Raw genomic sequence first — 20,901 nt, 5'->3', positions numbered from 1 at the left:
CAACTAATCTGAGTAATAACAAACAGCATCTATTATATCATTACCTAGGCTGCAGTAAACGAAATAATGCTTAGAAGGCCTGAGACACCATGAAGACAAGCAGATATTTTAAAATCACGTTCCAAATAATATATATTATGTATATCCAAAATAAGTGACAGCTGCATATACACACAACAAAAAATATTCATGTCTGTACATTTCCATCTTGCCATCAGTGTACATAATTTAAATAGCAGCTTTTCTGGGTAAGAATAAACAAAATTGCTTGGAATCCATTTTTAAGAGTTTTTCAGAGTTGTCTGAAAGATTGAATTCATTATTTGAAAAAGATTACTGCAGAGTATATTGCACAGATCTTCCATAACTAACTCTTAAGTAAACAGAGTGTGTGATACTAAAAATGTAACTTTTACTGAAAGACACTTCAACACAGAAATTACAGCATTTACTTGTATTTGACATGGAAAAAATGTGGAATCTCAGGCCCTAAACTGAAAAGAAGGCAATTGCACCTATAAACTCTTGGTTCACCATGTTTGTAACATTTTGCCAGCAGTGTGCCCAGGTGGCCAAGAAGGCCAACAGCATCCTGGCCTGTATCAGGAACAGCGTGGCGAGTAGGGCCCGAGAGGTGACTGTCCCTCTGTACTCGGCACTGGTGAGGCCTCACCTTGAGTACTGTGTCCAGTTTTGGGCCCCCTACCACAAAAAAGACATTGAGGTGCTGGAGCGGGTCCAGAGAAGGGCGACAAAGCTGGTGAGGGGTCTGGAGAGTAAGTCTTATGAAGTGAGGCTGAAGGAACTGGGGTTATTCAGCCTGGAGAAGAGGAGGCTGAGGGGAGACCTTATTGCTCTCTACAACTACCTGAAAGGAGGGTGTAGAGAGGTGGGGGTTGGTCTCTTCTCCCAAGTCACAGGCGACAGGACAAGAGGAAATGGCCTCAAGTTGCGCCAGGGGAGGTTCAGGCTGGATATTAGGAAAAATTTTGTCACTGAAAGGGTTATCAGGCATTGGAATGGGCTGCCCAGGGAGGGGGTTGAGGCACCATCCCTGGAGGTGTTCAAAAGACGGGTTGATGTAGTGCTGGGAGGTATGGTTTAGTGATGATCCTTGTTTGTTGTGTGGGTGTCTATTCTTGTCAGTTAGGTTGACGGTTGGACAAGATGATCTTTAAGGTCCCTTCCAACCTAGAAGATTCTGTGATTCTGTGATTTGCAGTTCAAGGTCTTAACACCCCACTTAAAACCCCACTATCCCACCTCACCTCTTCAGCAACAGAGGTTTTGATACAGGCACTTCTATTTACCCAGTCTTGTTATGATTTCCTTATACCTCTCCATGAAACCCCATTCAGGAATTCTGCATATAGGAAAAATATACTGTAACAAGACTTATGTAACAAGACTTATTAATGAACATTTCTCTCTTCTTAGCTGTTGAAGATAGGTATGTAGTACAACCAGCCCTGAAATGACTTTTGAAATCCATGAACTCTTGAAACGCTTGTTTTGAATTCACTTGCTTGTGGCAGGTAATGTATCTATCAGCAGTACCTAAGTCAATAGGTCAATATTGTCAGTTAACATCTGCCTATACATTGAGCCTCTTCAGAGCTGGCCTGTGTCCCTACTCCCTATGTCCTGTGGATACATTTCTCATGTCTATTTAAAAATATTACCATTTACTATTATATCTGACACATATAACAAGGAAAAAAGTCAAAATAGCTATTTGCTAGCACTTGAACTACCCTGAACTACTGAATGCAACTCTTGGGTAAACAATCCATAAGAAATACAACTGAGTACTAGCTTTATTGTCTCAGTGCACTACACTTGCATCTCCTCTTCACTAAAGTTTTGTCCATATGAATTCTGCATGCTGGTGGTTAACTGTGTATAACAAATGACAGCTCCTTTACAATTTAAAATGTAAATAAAACATACATTTTACATCTCTTTGCAGCTTAATTCAAATTCAGTTGTATTATAAAACCATTCCTCAGTAATTGATAATCTAATAATTAAGCTTCACGACAAGTTTCTTTTCAGTAAGGCAGAATTGAGACATATGTTTAGGTTGTAATATATGGCAAAATTAATTATCTAACTTTATGTTTGTTTATACAATTAAGACTACACTACCTACAAAGCATTATCATAACGGGTGGCATTAGACTTAAAATTGCTTTTCTTCCTTTATGTTTGTTTATACAATTAAGACTACAGTACCTACAAAGCATTATCATAACAGGTGGCATTAGACTTAAAATTACTTTTCGTCTTTTATATATATATATACACACACTCACACACATATCAAATCCTGTTCTGTGTTTTATGAACTTTACAGTGATAAAAATAAAGCAGCTGTAGCAATATTTTAAGGACAACTTTGGACAGTGGATCTCAGTAATTATGCAGAGTTGCAGAATACTAGCTGGGTTTTACCCTGGAAAATAGGAAGATGTAAAATAGCACGTATTACTGACTTAACTTTTATTTATATTTTTCTTCCTGTTATTACCTTACTTCCCAACCTCCTCATATCGTAGTTTACAATAACCCATGATCTCTACCATGTGTAATTTATCCCTTAAATCAGTATATGCTTTAATAATGTGTTATCTGAAGAAGTTCATAAACATCTTACAACTATTGGTTTCTATTCTTCCTTTACAAAAACAGCGTAAACCAATTTATTTCTATCCCTTATCATTTCAATATATTTATATTATATATGTTTCAGTCGATGTACAGTGAAAGTACCTTGGTGCACTGTTGGCATACAAAAAGGTCCTTCAGGCAGCACTGTAAACTAGTTGGACATACTATTCCTTTTTATCCAATTTTGCTTGAGCAGCTGAAGAAGTCTATACAAAATATGGGATGAGTATTACCTAATTATTATAGTTTGTGAGACCTATATAGTTACACATCTGCTTTTAAGGATAACCTCCAGATTTTGCATGATGGCTAAAGAAATATAATTACCAAAAATCTAGTAGAGTAATTTTATCTATGAAATAAAAAAAGCATACCCTAAAGCAGAAGTTCCAAGATGCTCTCTAGCATTTGCATGCTGTCAGCTAAAAAACCAAGACTGTAATTTTCCATTATCTGCTGAGTGAATTGTCTTGAAAATGTGCAATTGTAGAGGGGTACACCTGTGAATGTGCTTTGTGCGACAAAGAGTATGTCACAGGGTATGAGACATGTCAATAGAAACCTGTCATTCAATTCTGCTTTTTTAACCTCTGCATGCTGCAAAGCCAACAAAAGCTTTTTTTTTCTTATAACACCATTTACGAAGGTAACTAATTGGCAAATAGAAGCAAGGGGAAAAAAATCTGCTTCGTTGTTGGAAGTTAAAAATGAAATCATTGTTTTACTGAAATCAGTAGCAAATACTGCAGCAGGATCAAGATCATACTTAGGAATTTTAGGTCTTCTACACTCATACCCACAGATCATCAGTTGGTGCTCTTCCTTGAAACAATTTTCTACTAACAGATAGTTCGAAACAAGCAGGAATGTTAGCTGGTGACAACAAAAGCATTTGATTGAAAAAGAAATATTAATCCTTGTATAAAGGTGATAGAAGTACTAAAGGTCAAGGAAATACAGTAAATGAAGCACATGCTCTGTGCAACTCAAGCCTTGGTAGCTGTGTACTACCTTCCACAGCTTTCAGAACTTTTTGAACTAAGTCAACAATCAATCAGAACATTGTTCTTGCCAAAAATACACTATGATACCCACTAAAACACAGAACAAAATGGTGATGTTCCCACATTGTTTTAGCAGTATAATATAAATCAACAGCATGTAAAAGAGTAATCAGACAACATAACTGACAGCAGTTTTTTACAGTATTTCATAAATCTCATGCCTGAACAGAAAATGACAGAACAGCATTGAAAGCAATGCTTGCTTTCCTGCTCTATAGTCCAGATCCAGCAAATGACAGAAGAACCCAAAATAAGACAACAGTGAAATTAATCTGGAGTTGTGAAAAGCTTCAAGATCGACAAGCTTCCACAAAGTATCTTTGTAACCTCAGTCGTATTTGGATATACAAGATATCGCTGTTTCTCACCTTTAAAGGTCCCTAATTGCTTAATAGTTGTATTTACTTAGAGATGGAGAAAAATTTCAATTTTGGCAACGTCAAAAAATGTACAGCTCAACTCGTGTGCGAGGCAGGCAATAATGACCTGAGGGATTTAATCTGGCAAGCATTTCCAGAGGTTGCCTAACACTCACTAATGAGATTGTGCCTCTCACAAACTACTGTGTCGCTCACTCCTCCTTCCCTGACACATTCAGTGAGAGACCCTGGGACACCATTAGCACAAGCTGCATACCCATCCTCTGATTCAAATACTGTAAGCATGGTAGAAAAGTAAAGCATGACCTCAGTAAGAGTTCTTTCAAAACCTGGAGAAAGGTGCCTTCAGGAAAGGGTGTCTGGGCCAAATTTGGATTCCGTTGGGGGACAATAAATAAAAATAAGCTATTGCAACGTGGGTTACTCCTTTGCTCAGGACCTTTGTACACATTTTAAGTATGACTGATGCTACTAGTACACTAGCTAGGGCCATAAAGATCTGAAAATTGGATTAATGCTGTGAAATGTTGGGGCACTGCTATCCTCTTGGCTGGGGAAGAACTAAAGAAGCATAATGTAGTTGTAGCATATCATCAGAACGCCTATTCAGGAGAGAAAGAGAGAGGTAAAGACAGAAAGCGAGAAATTAAAAAATGAAGAAAGTAAAAAGGTACCTTACCTCACTTTTAAATTGCCTTGCTGTGGCTGTCCATCATAAATTGACAAAATATCAAAATCTTCCTCAAGGGCAAAAGTATGAAATGACAATTGTATCCTGTTACGTTCTCCTGTGATAATGATCCACGTGCAGTTGGCGTAATTTGGATAACCATGAGGAAATCCAGGGCTTTCTATAGTACCATTTGGTCCCTGTACTAAGCCTCCACAGTTCTGACCTGAAAAAAAAGAAAGGAAAATATGGTATTTTCTTGGTATTTTCCCCCCCGCCTCAGTATATATTCTTACATCAGTCACTACATGTAAACTTCATTCGATAATATCTTTTTTAGATTACAAACGCCACATAAAATTGCATTAAAGCCATTCTTCCCTCTGGATTTAAAACCCCCATCACCGGATTTTCTGAGACACCTACCATCTTTTTATGCAATGAATTATGAGGTTATATGGTATTAACAATGTATGATTTATTCATCCAAATGTGAATTTTAAGCATTAGCATGACGGCATAAATTCAACAGACTGACAGTTTTAATGCCAGAGACAGTTCAGGGCTTTTTGGTGAATGCCACTTACAAAGTTTTTATATAAATACTAAAGTATTAGAGTTTCTGCTGTTCTGAAACATACTTTCAACACAGAGAGCAAAATACAGACACATATTTATTACTCATTCTGTTGCAAACAACATTAAGATTTTTATGCTTTGAAAACACAGCAAAATTTCTGTGGTATGACATTTTTTAGTGCCATGTGTATTGTGATCAGGAAAGTGCTAATAATTTTTTTTAGTATTCTTAAAAAATAACACTAACAGTTTACTCAGCAGGCATTTGTGTCTGGTTGTACATCCTACAGACCTTGTGAGGGTATGGTAGCTCATTAACGGGAAGTCCTCAGCAAGAAACCTTGATTTACAGTGCACAGTCTTGCTAATTTCCTACTTGATTTTGTTAATCCCACGCACAATAGCTGTACTGGCTCAGAGCTGGAGAGAAGCGTTAATGAAATATTTGAACAGAGAAAAGTTTAAGGACATTCTGTGCACTCTAATGCTTGGATTATTACATGCATTTTAAGTACTTCAGAACAAGTATAATCCCAGCATTTTATTGTTATACCTAAACCAGAAAAGTATTTCAGGCTGCAATTTTATTTTTAACGTCCCAGCAGTAGGTCTCTGAGACTGAATCTTTCAGAGCAGCACTGTCAAATGCTTGTGGGAGGTTTCTAAATCTTAATAAAATGGATTTAATAAAAGGGATTTGATGCTAAAACTAAAAAAAAAACCTAATAAGTAATCATTTTCTACTAAATTTCAAATATAACAAAAATCTAATGAATACATAAAAAGGCTATGGGGATTCCGGAGGCCTTTAAAGTGAAAATCTTCACTAGTACATCTACCAATTGATTCACATTACTTTAATAAAACACTGGAATTATTAAAAATTCCCGAAGAAGGAATCTATTACACCATGAGAGTTTCAGCTAAGTACTGTCCACTGGAACTTGTTAGCATTCCTGCAGATGCTTTGCATCATATTCCTCTTTCTACAACCACAGCGGAAATATCATACAAGTGTCACAAGCAATTTAAAATAATTTAATTACTACAGAAATAACATTCTGAAGACAGAAAATGAAAATTATAGTGACAGCCCACCACCCTAATTCTCTAACGAGCTACTTCATCTCACCACCATCCAGAAATTGGTTTGTGTAAATCAAGTATCCCCTGCAAGCCGTGCTGCACGGCAGCTTTCCTACCACTTGGTGTGAAAAAGTTGCTTTCAAAGAGGAGAGCTATCAGGTGCAAGTTCACAATTTGTCTAAAGTCTATCAAAGACAGAATTACCTTTTAGGATCAGAAATTCTTAATTCTTGTGTATAAAGAATGTAATACCCCCTATGTAATTGTGTATGTGAATACAATGTGTTAACTACATTTCTGACTTCCAGGGAGACAAACAAATTACCTCCCCTATCTCTTAGGAAAACCCTACAGCTGGATTAAGGTAAAACTGGGGTAGTAAGTGAGCCATTATATATATAATAATATAAACCCACCCCCAAAATAGCCATTGCTCAGCAGTCTCCTTACAGAGGCACTTCCTACTGACTCGCAGAAGGTTTTGCAGCTGTCAGTGGTTGCTCCCAGTTTCATTCCAAAAAGGTGTTTTGTATTCCTTACTGTAAATTCAAGCTATTGTGCATTTCTCTTGAAAAATAATCAAATTTTAATGATAAACAAGGCAGCCAACATTTTATCCCTGTTTAATGTCAGCATTTCTTACCATCCATAGGACATTCTTTCTCCAGTTTGCTTTTGCCCTCCTGTATATATATCCCTCCAGTTCCGAATCTACTCATAAACATGCTGCCTATTCACTTTGTGCCCAAGAAACATGAGGCAAAGGAGAACCATAAAGGAAAATGATTACTGGAAGATGTTTACTAAATGCTATTTAGGTTTGGTCTTAATTTTATATGCATATATATAAATACATAGTTTTTTACTTAGTGTTCAGTAAAAATCCCAATAAAAATCCTAGAAGAAGTTTAACATGTTTAACTCCTAGCAATCTCATTGCTGCACACCGACAGTTGCAAAGAGGATCTCTCTATTGAACCAAGCAATACACAAAGAGACTTTAAGAGCTCTGCAGGCCCAGAAAACTTGACACCCTTCTAGGTCTGCCCCTGCCCAGTTAAGACATGAAGTACGTTAACAGAGCAATACTGTGAAAAGAGGATCAGCTGCTATCTGCATAAAAACTATTTTGTCAATATATATGCCTAAAACCTTCAGAGTTGTCAAATGTCACACCTCTGCCAAGGAGTAAATTCAGCACCAGATCACTTAAGAGAGATTTAGTAGGAGGATACACTTGGAGGGCAGGAATGAAGAGACTTATGGGTGACAGGTGGCAGCAAATTAGATAGGAGCTGGCAAAGCAACATCCCACAGAAAATGCAGTTTCTGACTGCAGAGACACCACAGACCACTATGAAGACACCAATGAAATTAATTAAGAATACCTTGTTTCTTATGGGTGCCTTAACAGCAGAAAATGTCAATGAAGTCCAGGGAACTCAGAAACAAATAAGAACAAGTAAAGAAACTGAACATACAGGTAAGAAAATAGTAAAAGAATATTAATATCATCAGAGTTTAAGTAGTTCTGCTGCACCACATGTAAGCAGAGAAAAGAATGCAGGCTGAATACAACTGAATATACCCCAAATGAAGATCTGCCCATACCCATTCACTTCAGCTCTGGTCCTTGTGTCAAATAAAAAACATTTTTCACAAGACATGCAGTCATTGATTGAGTATGATATCAGTACACTGAATTATTTTAATATTAAAGGTGTATTAGACTGCCAAAATGTTATCACTATGACACCACATCATTGTTTATATGAATATAAACTATGCTGTTAGCATTAATTTTCTGTCATATGTTTTCTGTAAGAAAATATTTCAGGATCGTTATTTTAACTTTATGATAGAAAAAGTGTAATCTAAGAAAACTGATGCTCTCAGCTTGTAGTTGAAAATTATTTACATTGATTTCAGCCTTATTTTATCTTAGAAAGGTTCTTTGCCTACTCTGTACCTGCCTTATTTGCACCTGCTCAACATTTCTCGGTTGTGACCCCTAGGTGAGAGCTCACCAAGGAAACTTAAAACACTGCAATTTTGTCTTAAATGCTGAGGTCAAATGAGTGGTAGAATCACTAAGAATCAGTAGAATTTAGGTACAGCTTTGCCAGAAGATTTTGAATAAACCTCACAAAATACAAATTTACAAAATTCAGCCTCAAGAAAAGGCTTTGGGGAGACCCTATCACCGCGTTGCAGTATTTAAAGGGTGGATAGAAAGAAAATGGAGGCTCCCTTTATACAAGGAGTCACATGGAAAATATAAAGAGTAATGGGTACAAGTTACTCCTGATGAGCACAAAAGATATAAAGGGTAATGGGTACAAGTTACTCCTGATGGGCACAAAAGGAAATTTTTTCACAATGAAAACAATCAGCCATTGGAATAATCTCCCTGGGGAAGTGGTGGATTCCCCATCACTGGATACTTTAAAGCTTCAGCTGGACAGGGTGCTGGGCCATCTTGTACAGACTGTGCTTTTGCCAAGAAAGGTTGGACCAGATGATCCTTGAGGCCCCTTCCAGCCTGGTATTCTCTGATTCTATCAAAATATTCTCTAAAAATTGGACTTTTATTTTCCTGGGCCTTTGTATTTAACATGACTATTTTTAACACCTCATCCCCACCCACTTTTACCAGTATTTAATAATCAGAACAAGCAAAGTACAGATTCATTATTTTTTTTGTCAAGTTTCAAATGTTTCTACAAAAAACAAGCAAAAACACAACCACTTCTCTTCTTGTAATTCAGAAGGTATTCTGTTGAAGATATTTTATGCATATATACAGATGTATATGCATATATATTTACACAGAAAGCATATTTTGCAAGATATATGTATTTTGAACAAGAAAACTATAAAATGCACCACAACTAACTATAAAGTCAGTGACACTAAAGATATTTTTCACAATCATGATAATGAAAAGGAAGTCACATTTATTCTTCTTGTGACTCTGAGTAGCATCTTTCATTCTGCAGCTACAGAGAAACACAGCAACTAGTAGTGAGGCTGAGAAGAGATGTCTAGTGAGATCATATATCCCTCATTCTTTAAAGTAAATTCCTACGAGTTACAGTTTTACTACTAAGTTTAACAAGTAGGAACAGCTGCGCTCAGCCAGATGAAAGGCTTATTCAGCTCAGTATCTTTTCTCCAACAGCAAGCCAAAGGAGGTATCTAGGAAGGACTTTGCCAGAAAACTCCTCTCTTCTTCAAGATCTGCATCTCACGAATTTCTTAAAAGCCACACATCCCAGTAGCCTCATTTCTTTTCCATGATCTCATCCAGTCATCCTCTGAGTCTATACTAACTTCTAGATGTTTAACACATTGTAGAGGGAATCCTAAAACATGAAAAACCCTTCTTTGTGTTTCTTCAGCAGCTACCATCTGTTAGATTCATTTGATGCCCCACTAAATTTTTGTATGAAAAGAGAAAATACAGATGATTTTTATTGATGCTTTCTATGCCACTTACCATCTTATTGACCTTTATCATGTCCAAGCTTCTTTTTTTTTCCAAGTTCAAAAGTTCTACTTTATATAGCTGTTCTTTGTACTAAAGCCATTTCACCTTTCTCTGAACCTTTTGCAGCTTTGTTATACCCTTCATGAGCCAGGGATACCAGAACTTCTTGTAATATTGAAAATGTATACACATCATTTACACAGTGATATTTTTAATCCCTTTTCTGTTCTCCTACTAATTTGATCGGTTCTTTTGCTAAGGTAAGCATTAGCTTGACATTTTTCTAGGACTATGTATTACAACCAAGATTCCTTTGCTCCACAATTAGAGGGAAGCTACACCCTGTCATGTTACATGGAATATTAGGATTTAATATGTTTTTTTCCTCTCTAGATTTCATATGATTTTAACTATATGCATCACATCAAATTCACGTACTCTGAATTTCATCAACTACTTCAATGTTCCCTTACTTGGTCACATAAGGCCTTTTTTTGAATTCTTCACTATTTGGTCCTCATTTTCATTAACTTGTAACTTCCTTTCATCACAGACACTTCACTGCTTACCCTCTTTTGCGTATCATTTATGAGTGTGCTGAACAACACAGATGCCAGCACAGCCCTCTCTACGATGCCATGGTGACTCCTTCCATTGCAAAAACTGGCCATTTTCTTCTGTCTCTGCGGCACAACTTCTAGCCAATCTTTTAGCAATGTGCAGACTTTTTTTTTCCTTATTTGTTTCCTTTACAGTTTTTCCTGGGAAGCCTTTTTCAATGTCTTTTGGAAATTCTGATCACCTTTATCCACATTCAGGCTGACTCATTCGGAGAACTCCAATAGGTTTGAAAAGCACATAGTTTTAAAATAAAGCCTTGATTCTTCTTCAGTGGATCATATATATCATATTGTCTGTCAATTCTCTTCTTTAATATAGATTCCTAAGAAAAGTTTCAGATGTTCCAGCTTTTAGTTCCTTAGCTCCCCTCAGTCCCTGTTAAGTATGAGCATCTCAGGTGAATTGAAGCTGGAGGCTACATTAGCAGTGCAGCAATTTTTTCCTTGATTGTCTTTTTAAACTCTATATAGCACATGCTGCTTGTGACATTACTGTTTATTTTGCCTGTTTGTTCCATAACCTGTTCTACCAGTTTTTCAGATTTAAAGAGATGCAATTTTCCACAAAGAACAGTTCAGGCTTGGGAATAACAAAACATACATATGTTTTGCTGTCTTCAATAATCTTCCCTTTATAGTCTGAATATCTATTGGTCCAGCAAGGCTATCTTGCAGCTTACTTGCTCCAGCTATGTTCAAAGGAAGAATAATTTTCAGTTTTACAATGTTGGCCTGCAATGCTCTCAGACGCTAAAGTTTTGTTTCCAGGAAAACCTTCCAAGAAGGCCCAGCAGCCCCGAAATCTTACTGGGATCTCACCAATACACACACCTTCCCCTATCTTGCCTTGAGATTAGCTCCCTCTGTCAGTCTGCACAAAACAGCAGTAATTGCTTTCTTTGCATATATAGCAGGATTAATCCCTGACTCCATCCTCCCTCTTTTATCACAGAATCACAGAATCACCACGGTTGGAAGGGACCTCTGAGATCATTGAGTCCAACCTTAAAAAAAACCAAAACAACAACCCAACAACAAAACAAAAAACACAACACCCCACCACAGCACACCCACCCACAAACCAATAATCTTGAGCACTAGAGCATGCCCAGAAGAGCCATGTCTACATGTTTCTTAAATACCTCCAGGGATGGTGACTCCACCACCTCCCTGGGCAGGCCGTTCCAGTGCCTGACCACCCTCTCAGTAAAGTAATTCTTCCTAATATCTAGTCTAAACCTCCCCTGCCACAACTTTAGACTATTTCCTCTGGTCCTGTCATTATTCCCTTGGGAGAAGAGGCCAACCCCCCACCTCTCTACACCCTCCTTTCAGGTAGTTGTAGAGGGCAATGAGGTCTCCCCTCAGCCTCCTCTTCTCCAAACTAAACATGCCCAGTTCCCTCAGCCTCTCCTCGTATGACTTGTTCTCTAGACAAGTCATTATATCTGAGGTCTTAACTATGCAAGTTGATGGTTAGACTCCTCACAGATTTTAAATTTTCCCTCCTGCACAGAAAATTCAAATGCACATCTCTCTTTTCCCCAGAGCACCTCATGTTTGCAATTATGATTCCTCTAATTCATCTATGTGCACGCTTGCAGGAACTTTGATATTGCAGTATTAGCCCCAACTTAAATGACTTTGAGTAGCAAAGGTCACAACAGCAACAGTTTTGCAAATGTGACTTTTAACAAGAAAGGTTAAAACCAGATGTTCCTGGTACTCCAAAGAAATGTTACAAAGAACAAAAAAAAGATTTCATCTTGAGCTACAACAGGTAACTACAGATTTAAATTGTTGCTGCCATCAACTGAGACAGTGGAGCAGTAGATTAGATAGCTGTAAGATATAAATAGGTGGTTGCGCACCTTGTTGGAACTACTCTTTTTTCTTTTCTTTTGCATTTTAATATGTTACTTTGGCCAACGTCCCCTGTAAGCTCCTGGCACTTCCTGCCTCTGCCAAGGCCTGCAGGCCCCCACCGAGGCCCGAAGGCCCATGGCAGCCCCTGCTGCCGCCTGGCCATGCGCTGCCCCCCGCCCCTATCACTTCTTCCTCACTAGTATATCCCCAAGCTATCTTCTGACAATGTTACTACACAATAAAATTGTTATTTCCTAAATTAACTTTTAATCAGGAACAGAAATGCCAAATGGCCAGAGAGGCAAAGGCACTATTTTTTTTTGAGGGCTGTTTTAAACAGCATTTGGCTACTTCAAGTGTTGTTTAAAAATCAATTCTTAAGTAAATCTCACAATGCAATTAAAAGGCACTTTCCAAGGAATTAACCGATCCAATGCAGTCCTGGCCCAACATGACATGAGAACAGTGTCTATTTACTCATGACGTTATGTTTTTGCAAGACCTCAAGTAGTTTCAAAAGAACTGGTGAGAAATTGTTTTAAACGTCTTTGATCTGAAATAATGAATAATGACCTGTTAGGTTATGTGATAAACAGCTCATCTGTGCATCCATGAAGGAGCACAGAGATACAATGGTGGATGGGGAAGCCCAACCACCACCCTGCCCCAGCTCCTGCTCCTCCGAGGACCCCATTGCAGGGCCATCTCCATAGGCCCAGAGGAGCACGGGGCTACAAGGTAGGTGGGAACCCAAAGGAGGAGCTGAGAGGAAGGGATGCCCTTGTCCAGGGCCTGCCAGGGCTGTCACAAGAAAGCCTCAGCCCCAGCATCGAGATATGACACCCACCATGATGGGCCAAGAGGACCAGCTTCAGATCCACTTCTGGGTTGGTGGGGTTGCTGCCTGAGGTGTGGGGCATGATACCAGGATGCTGGGGGAGAGTGTTCCCTACTGGGAAAAGCTGCTTGGTCTTGCCACTGCCTGCATCTGGGGCACAGAGATGGGGCAGCCTCACTTCTGTCAGCTGCCGGATTCAACCCTTCCTAACATGATCTGAATCATTAAATATTCTGTTGCTTGGCAGCTAACACTAAAAATAGAGAAAAAAATGGCAGCTAAATTGCAAAATTTAGATTGATTTCCTTTAAATGCAGACCCATTCAAACCCTGCAATTTTTGTCCAGTGACCAGACTGGGAACTTCACTAGGTCCATCTTGCAGGAGATGAACGGTTGGTAAATGCTAGAATGCATGTAATAATAACCTTAAATTATGATGCAGACATTCACAAAGTGACTGCAACTTCATCGTCTATAAAACATTTTAAATTCAGACCTTACTTCTAGCTGCAGGATATATATTCATTGATTGTGTTGATGAAACAGAAAAGCTAGTGTAAAATTTTTAGTCTCAGATTACTACTCTGAGAGTCAGGCAATAGCTTTGTGTGCAATTTTCTATGTATATTTAAGCCTTTATGCAGCACCCAAGTGAAATTAAATCGTCCTGAAGGTTAAAGATTAATATTACTGTTCAGCAAGAAGTTCTGAAACAAATCCTGCCATAATGGTATCTTTGCTGTGTACCAGAGCAAAACGTCTTAATTGCTGGTATGTAGAAGTTTTCTCTTCATTTTAATGAAGTTCTAATACTGAAACGGATATTATACATCAGCCAGATTACGATGCCATTACAAATTGAGAAAAAGATATTTCATGCTCCCTTTTCAATACTGGAATGTCCAAAAAGACCAATAAATCAGTATTCACACAAGTTAATGGGGAAATAAAATGCAGGAAAATATGTTTCTCTGCAGGAAAGCATTTTTTTTAAAGGGCTTTTAATGCTTTTTTAAAAATCCAGTCTACAACACTATCAATTCAGTGCCACTGGTTGGTAGAGACAAATAAAATAAAAATACCATAACATACTCTCAAGGCTACAGCTTGACAGTCCTTCCTTCTGACAAAGCAATAAGTTGTTACTTAAAAGCAACTAGATTATAGGATGTTGTTTGATCCCCTTTCTTTCAAAAGTAATGATTTGAGCCTGGGAAAGTAAAGTTCTCCAAATTCTCTTTGTTCTCACTTTGCACTTACTCCAATTGTTTTTAAGATTCATCAAAATGAAGGGAAGAAAATGCATTAAAAAGAGAGGAAAAGAATGCAAGTTGTATACCAGATTCGAAATATGTAGGAGGTGGTGTTGAAAAAAGTTCTTTTACAGAGGGTAAGATCCTACATGGTAAAATGCTGAGCTAAAGACAGTTTTAGTGCCCTTTAAAACAAAACTGTTCTTCTTAGATGGAAACTCATTCTGCAGATGGAGATCGCTGAGGACAGGGTGGATTATATTTGTTTATTTTTCTAAAATAAAGTAGAATAAATTGAGGCTTTAGGTAAACTTCGCTATTACTGTTACAGTTGCTTAGCAACAGCTAGTAGAACGAGATAGTATGGTATAGCTCAGGTAAATAAAAGAAAAGTGCTGATTTCATTGTTTGTGAAATACTAAGACAATAGTCCGAATTCTCTTCTGAGCTTCACTGGAATTGAAGCAACTCAACAGTAGGCAAGCTACTCTGAGAGGACTTTATTTCCCTTCTGCCAGACACCTGTAACATGCAAGATAACTGTCTGTACCAAATCTGATCACTTCAGTATTGTCACTTTGACTTTCATTTTTTATTGATGCCACTTTCCCAGACCACTTCACTGACAGCCTTGCTCACATATCAGGATCTTACAGCAGGTTTTTTTATTACCATCTTTGTCACTGGATGCCTACGTCGTGAGGCTGAGAAATGTAACGCAGTTCAAGCAGTTTGGTTTTATACTACTACTAAAAGAGCATATTGTCAAAAAGTCCAGTCCTGAAAACTGGGAAAAATCCATTTATTTCATTGTAACTGCTCCATGAGCATCATTTACTTCTTAACTACCTTTTCTTCCCTGACAGTTATTACTTTGTGCATCACTTCTGTTCTCCAGCAGGCTTTCCAGCATTTTTTTTTGTCTGTGTGGGACCACAGAACCAGTCCAGCAAAGGTTTCAAATTTTTTAATCTCTGCTACTTTAATTTATTCTTTCCTTGTATTTAAAACAGACCCTTTTAGTTCAGTGTGCTTTTATTACCAGTACAGAGTCAACTGACATCAACTGAGAAGGACAAATACTATCTTCCAAATTAGATTGCTAAATTATAACTCGAGGAAAGAGAATGAGCAACAACAAATTCTTCAGTAGTCATTAGAGAAGTTTCACTGTCAAAGATGGAAGAGTTATTTTTAAAATTGAATTTAGAAAGATCAGATGACATTACACTAGGTTTCAGTGTTAAAATAATCACCTTTCTTAATACAAATGCATTTGCAGGAAGAATTTTAGCTTTCACATTAAAAAAAAAATGATGTTTTATAAATCTACTGCAAAAATCATGAAACATTCTTCTTGATGGGTACATTATTTCCATACACATAATTGTGCTTCTTATTTAGATTTGTATTTAATATAAGTCAGAATATGTGCACTACTGTCTTGTGCAATGCATATATAAGAAAGACTAACTCTCCTATGAAAGATTAATAATATAACATAGCAAACCATATTACAGTGATAGCAAAGTAAATATAACCAAAATATAGGTAGAATGACAACACGTGCCTGTGTAAAATATGAATTTCATTGCGCTTTGGATGTTACTAACTTTACACAGACAAAACATACACAACCTATGACATTCATAAACATTACCAGGGTGGGAATGATGCAACAGACACATATTCCCTGGAGATTATAAATTCAAAGTACAGCTGCCTGAGACATTCATGACTGGAACTGAAATGATGTGTTCTAATAATCTTAACCACAGGAAATTTAGTACCTTATGTTTTGTATCTTACTGATATGTTTGCACAGTATTAAAATAATTACTGATTTTAATGGGGCAATGGGATGGAATGGAGGGCGATGCAGCTCCTGTGCCTGAGTCATGATGCCAGTAGCTGACATTTACGCACAGTAATATTGAGACCAGAGTAGTTCACCACCATCTTGTAGAATCAGTAACAAACACAACCGTGTGAGTAACTATAGGTGTGATTCAGCATCGCTCCGAATCCTTTGGCCTTATCTACATCAATTCAAATGGGTGTCAAAACGCGGCCAGTCTCATTTGGTGCCCCCAGCTAATACTGGAGTAAATGACTAAAGAATAAGATATTTTTTCTGTATCTACATAAGATCAAGTTTTATTTCTCTCATACTAAATACAGTGTTTCAGTTTTATTTTTTCCATTGTGTATATCTCAAACAATTATTTAAATTCTTTGTGCTTTCTATTGTGTATATCTCAAGCAATTATTTAGATTTGTAAATAATGGCAAATAATGTTGTGAACTGTGACAAAAATGCAATTAATGTTTGCTTTAAGGTACAGCTGATTAGAATAATATTTTCTAAACAGTGTATAAAGTATATCTATCTACTAATTAAACACATTCAGCCTATGCACATGATTCAGATAGGTTACAGAAATAAAAATCTACACAATGAATTGAATTCAAATAAATTAAGAAACTGAGATGATAGTACAAATTGAAACTGTAAAGTAGGCAAGAGGATTTTTATGATATTATATACTCAAAGAAATTATTTCTCCTTAAAATGAAACACTTCATGACCTGCTGTACTTCTCAGAGCTGATTTGCCTATACTACAAAATTGTTTCTTATGGAATTATGGCGGATGCTTTTTTGAAATACCAAATTGAAAAATTACCCAAATATTCAACTATTTATGTGAGGTGAAGGACATGAAGTTCCAGAAACTGAACTTGGGTTCCTTCAGGCCTTTTTATTTGGCCTCTGCCCTCACATACTCCCTGTACATCACAACACACAAGCACTATCTCAGGGACTAGTTCTGAACTGGATTGCTTGATGAGATTTTTAATGCTTGATTAAGGCATATTTGAAACAAGCAGAAGAGATCTACCCTTTGCAGGAATATTGCGAGCAATGTCCTGTTATGTTCATTTTACATTACATACTGTACAAAAGAAAAAGCTGCCTGCATCACTGACTCATCCCCAGGAGCCTGTGTGACTGACAGGAAACGGAGAGCCAGAAGAAGCACAGCAAGCAGACACTATTCATGTTGACACTGCTAAAGCTGGTTTTGCCAGGGTGGGTGAAACGTAGGCTGAGCTGCCATGGCAGTGCCAGGTCTGTGGTGCAGAACTGCCCTCAGACCTGCAAGCTCTTCTGATGTTCCTAGTCACTGCTTCCACAAAACAACACGTAGATGGGTTTCATACAGACATTTTTAATTTACCACTCACAGGAGCTAACTTTATGGATCTTCTTCCATAAGTATTCTAACACCAGTGATTTTCTGGGCAAGGTATATGTGATATTCAAGATTTGTGATAATCAAGACATCTAACTTTCATTAAAATAGCTGAGATGATGGATGGTGGAAGGGGTTGATCCTGAGGTCCTAGCATTTCTGAACAATAACACAATGTATCTGACTATTGAAGTGTCCAGGAGTGTTATTGTACTCCCGTTGAAGTCAATGGCAAGCATTCTATAGACCTCAGTGAGAGAAGGATCAACTCTGTACATACAGGCTCATATTCATTACATGGCTTGCTTCCAGCAGGAGGCAAAATCTGAGGGGGAAACAATTGGCATGGCTCAAGAGAAGTGGACATGCCTTTGGGAGACTGCTCATGGCCATCAATAAGAGCAGGATAAGACTGCAAAATGTTAGCTTTCACTCATGTTACTTCAGACTGCATTATCTCATGCTGTCTTACATCTCATCTGACAGGCATGTTTCTGTTACAAAACATAAAAAGACAGAAAAAACAGCAGTGATTTGAAAAAAAGTGTTTATTTTAGTCGAGGTGATTAGTCGATTAGCAACTATGATAAAACAGGCTTTAACTAGATCAAAATTATTCTTGTCACTACAAGTAAAAAACCTTGCCAACCCCACAGTTTTTATACAACCACCTATAAATTATTAATTCAGTCCATCCCATACTAACTATTAGATGTGATTTACTCTTGAAGTTCTGAACTCTAGCATACCCATAGCACACCTGACTCTCAGTTTACCCTGCTATCTACAAGTTTTTCTTATTCTGGGTGAAATGTAATCATATGTATACAGAAAACACTGAACATATGGCTCTTGTGGCAGTCGTTTGCTGGACAGACAGCCAAATGCTGTTTCATGCTTCAGCTAAAACACGGTAGCTATAATATCTTCTTTGTGTCTTTGTAACCTATACCTGCAAAAGCTGTACGATTCACAGAATGGTTGTCAGCTGGAGTCATCCAGTCCATACCAGCAATGTTCTTACAATGTCACAGAAAAATCTGAAGTACTACCATTTATTTTAAAATAAATGCAAGGTTCACTGCATTCTGCAGTTTATAATCATGATTTGGTGATGAAAAAACACATTTCTTATAAATAAAATAATTAAAAAATTAAGCAAATATTCTTTGTGATTCTTGCCATTTGATATAACAGGTATTTTTCCATGTTTGCATTTATAAAGTGCGGATTTTGTAGCCTATTAAACCAACTAGAGCCGGAAAAAGAACATCAAGGGTCATATATAAAAGTATAGCTGTGTTACAATCGCAGCACTTGCAGAACACGAGACACCACCTCTACCTTCCCGGATCTCCCCTTTCTAAAAGAAAATGTCATCAACAAAACAGACATATTATTAAATAGCTTTGATTTATCTCTGCATTGCCCTCTTCAAGCCAACTGTCTCTGTGTCACACTTTGCAGACTTTCAGTTGATATAAGCCGGCAGGTCTTCACTAGCTACATCACATCAGATCAACTATAACACTAGTTGAATTTTCAACACATACGCTGATTCTACCATCCACCTTTCTTCCTCCCCTTCTTCCTTTCTTCCCTCCTTCCTTCCCTTCTTCAGTTTTCAAATGCTTATTTGGTAAATACTCTTGAATATGATCTTTTTAATGACACTTTATTAATTACTTTGATATTTCTATGCTTCTAAGGCAAATACTGTATACGTAATTAGTAATCAAAGAAAGTGCAAGGAAAAGATTTGACTGTTTACTGTATTTATTACACCTTTCTCCAGATTCCTTGGTTGTCTAGTTGTATGATGTATGCAAGAGATATTGAATTTCAGCTGCCATTTCCCTTGCTTTGCTTTACAGAAAGGCTATGTGAAGAGCTGCAGAAAGGCTGGGATGCTGAAAAATTCCATGTTGATGCAGATACAGTAATGCCATGGCCACGCAAAGGCAATTTTGCACACAGTAATGGGCTCTAAAGTACTTATTAGAACTCAGGACAACTATTGTGCAGTAGATGGAATGTTGAAGTAATGTGTTCATAAAACTGTAGGGGTCAAAAAAGTGAACAGAATGTTTAAAAGTATTACAGTTATTAAAAAATGAAGAGACTGTTTAAAAAGATGGGGATGAACTTTCTAGCAGGGCCTGTTGGGATAGGACAAGGAATAATGGTTTTAAACTAGAAGAGGGTAGATTTACACTAGATATATGGAAGAAATTTTTACAATGAGAGTGGTGAAATGCTTTAACACTTTTGTTCTCTTCCTCATTGACAGACACAAACAAGCTGCACCTTATCAAGGGCAGTATCAACCATTCTTAACCTTTGGATATTATTGCCCTCATGTAAAATACTTAGAGAGCCAACATACATTGGTTTCCCATTCTTTGTAAGACTTTTTTTTGACAATTCAAAAAAAAATATATATTATTAATAGCCAGGCTGCTCAACAGTAATAGTAGCTGATCAATATTAACAGTGATAGAAGTTAATACTGAATGTCTTGAACTGCGCGTTTATAATAAAGAGGATTTTTGAAACTTCCCATGAAACATTCATACTATGTGAGCTTTGACAGAGCTAATATTTGCATAAAATATTTTTATTCTTGTTTGTCCCAGTAGGAGGCAAGTGAAAGGATTACATGTGCATGAATTTGATTGCCACCATGAGATTATACTTAGCAATAACTTATTATAAATAAACCCTTTCTGTTCAGTAAGAAACAATACTTTCTAAGAATATACCAGTCTGGTCCTTAATTTTCACAGACCCTTTTCACTAAAAAGCATCTATTAATTTGCAACAGTGTGCCTAATTTGTGCCCACTCTTCAAATACGCCATTTTGATACACTTAGACACTATGAATTATAGAGTGATCTTGGAAACTTCATATTGGATTTTGGCACTCACATGAGAATGATGTAACTGCCTTACTGGGCTAGCGGGACTAGTGGTGAGTGGTAGAAGACCATAAAAAAAGTTTAGTAAAACGCCACAGTCATTCCCCACCAAGACAAAAAGTTATATGAATAATAAAGAGAGAAGATGCAATTTTCTCACAAAGGAATGAAGTTTTATACTACAGCTTACCTCTTCCGTTAGTCAATT

General features: G+C 37.3%; 1 protein-coding gene across 2 annotated transcripts in view; it reads right to left on the bottom strand.

The window, feature by feature from the left end:
• Positions 1 to 20,901, bottom strand: part of CSMD1 (CUB and Sushi multiple domains 1) — a 1,104,383-nt gene that overhangs the window by 874,466 nt on the left and 209,016 nt on the right. For both annotated transcript variants that reach the window (XM_014948981.1, XM_014948982.1), the window contains exon 2: positions 4,794 to 5,010. In XM_014948981.1, the coding sequence (XP_014804467.1) occupies positions 4,794 to 5,010 (217 nt within the window). The remainder of the gene's footprint in view (positions 1 to 4,793; positions 5,011 to 20,901) is intronic.

The sequence above is a fragment of the Calidris pugnax genome, unplaced genomic scaffold, assembly GCF_001431845.1.
Source record: "Calidris pugnax isolate Ruff unplaced genomic scaffold, ASM143184v1 scaffold141, whole genome shotgun sequence".
NCBI lineage: Eukaryota > Metazoa > Chordata > Aves > Charadriiformes > Scolopacidae > Calidris > Calidris pugnax.
This window is presented reverse-complemented; position numbering and strand designations above follow the sequence as displayed.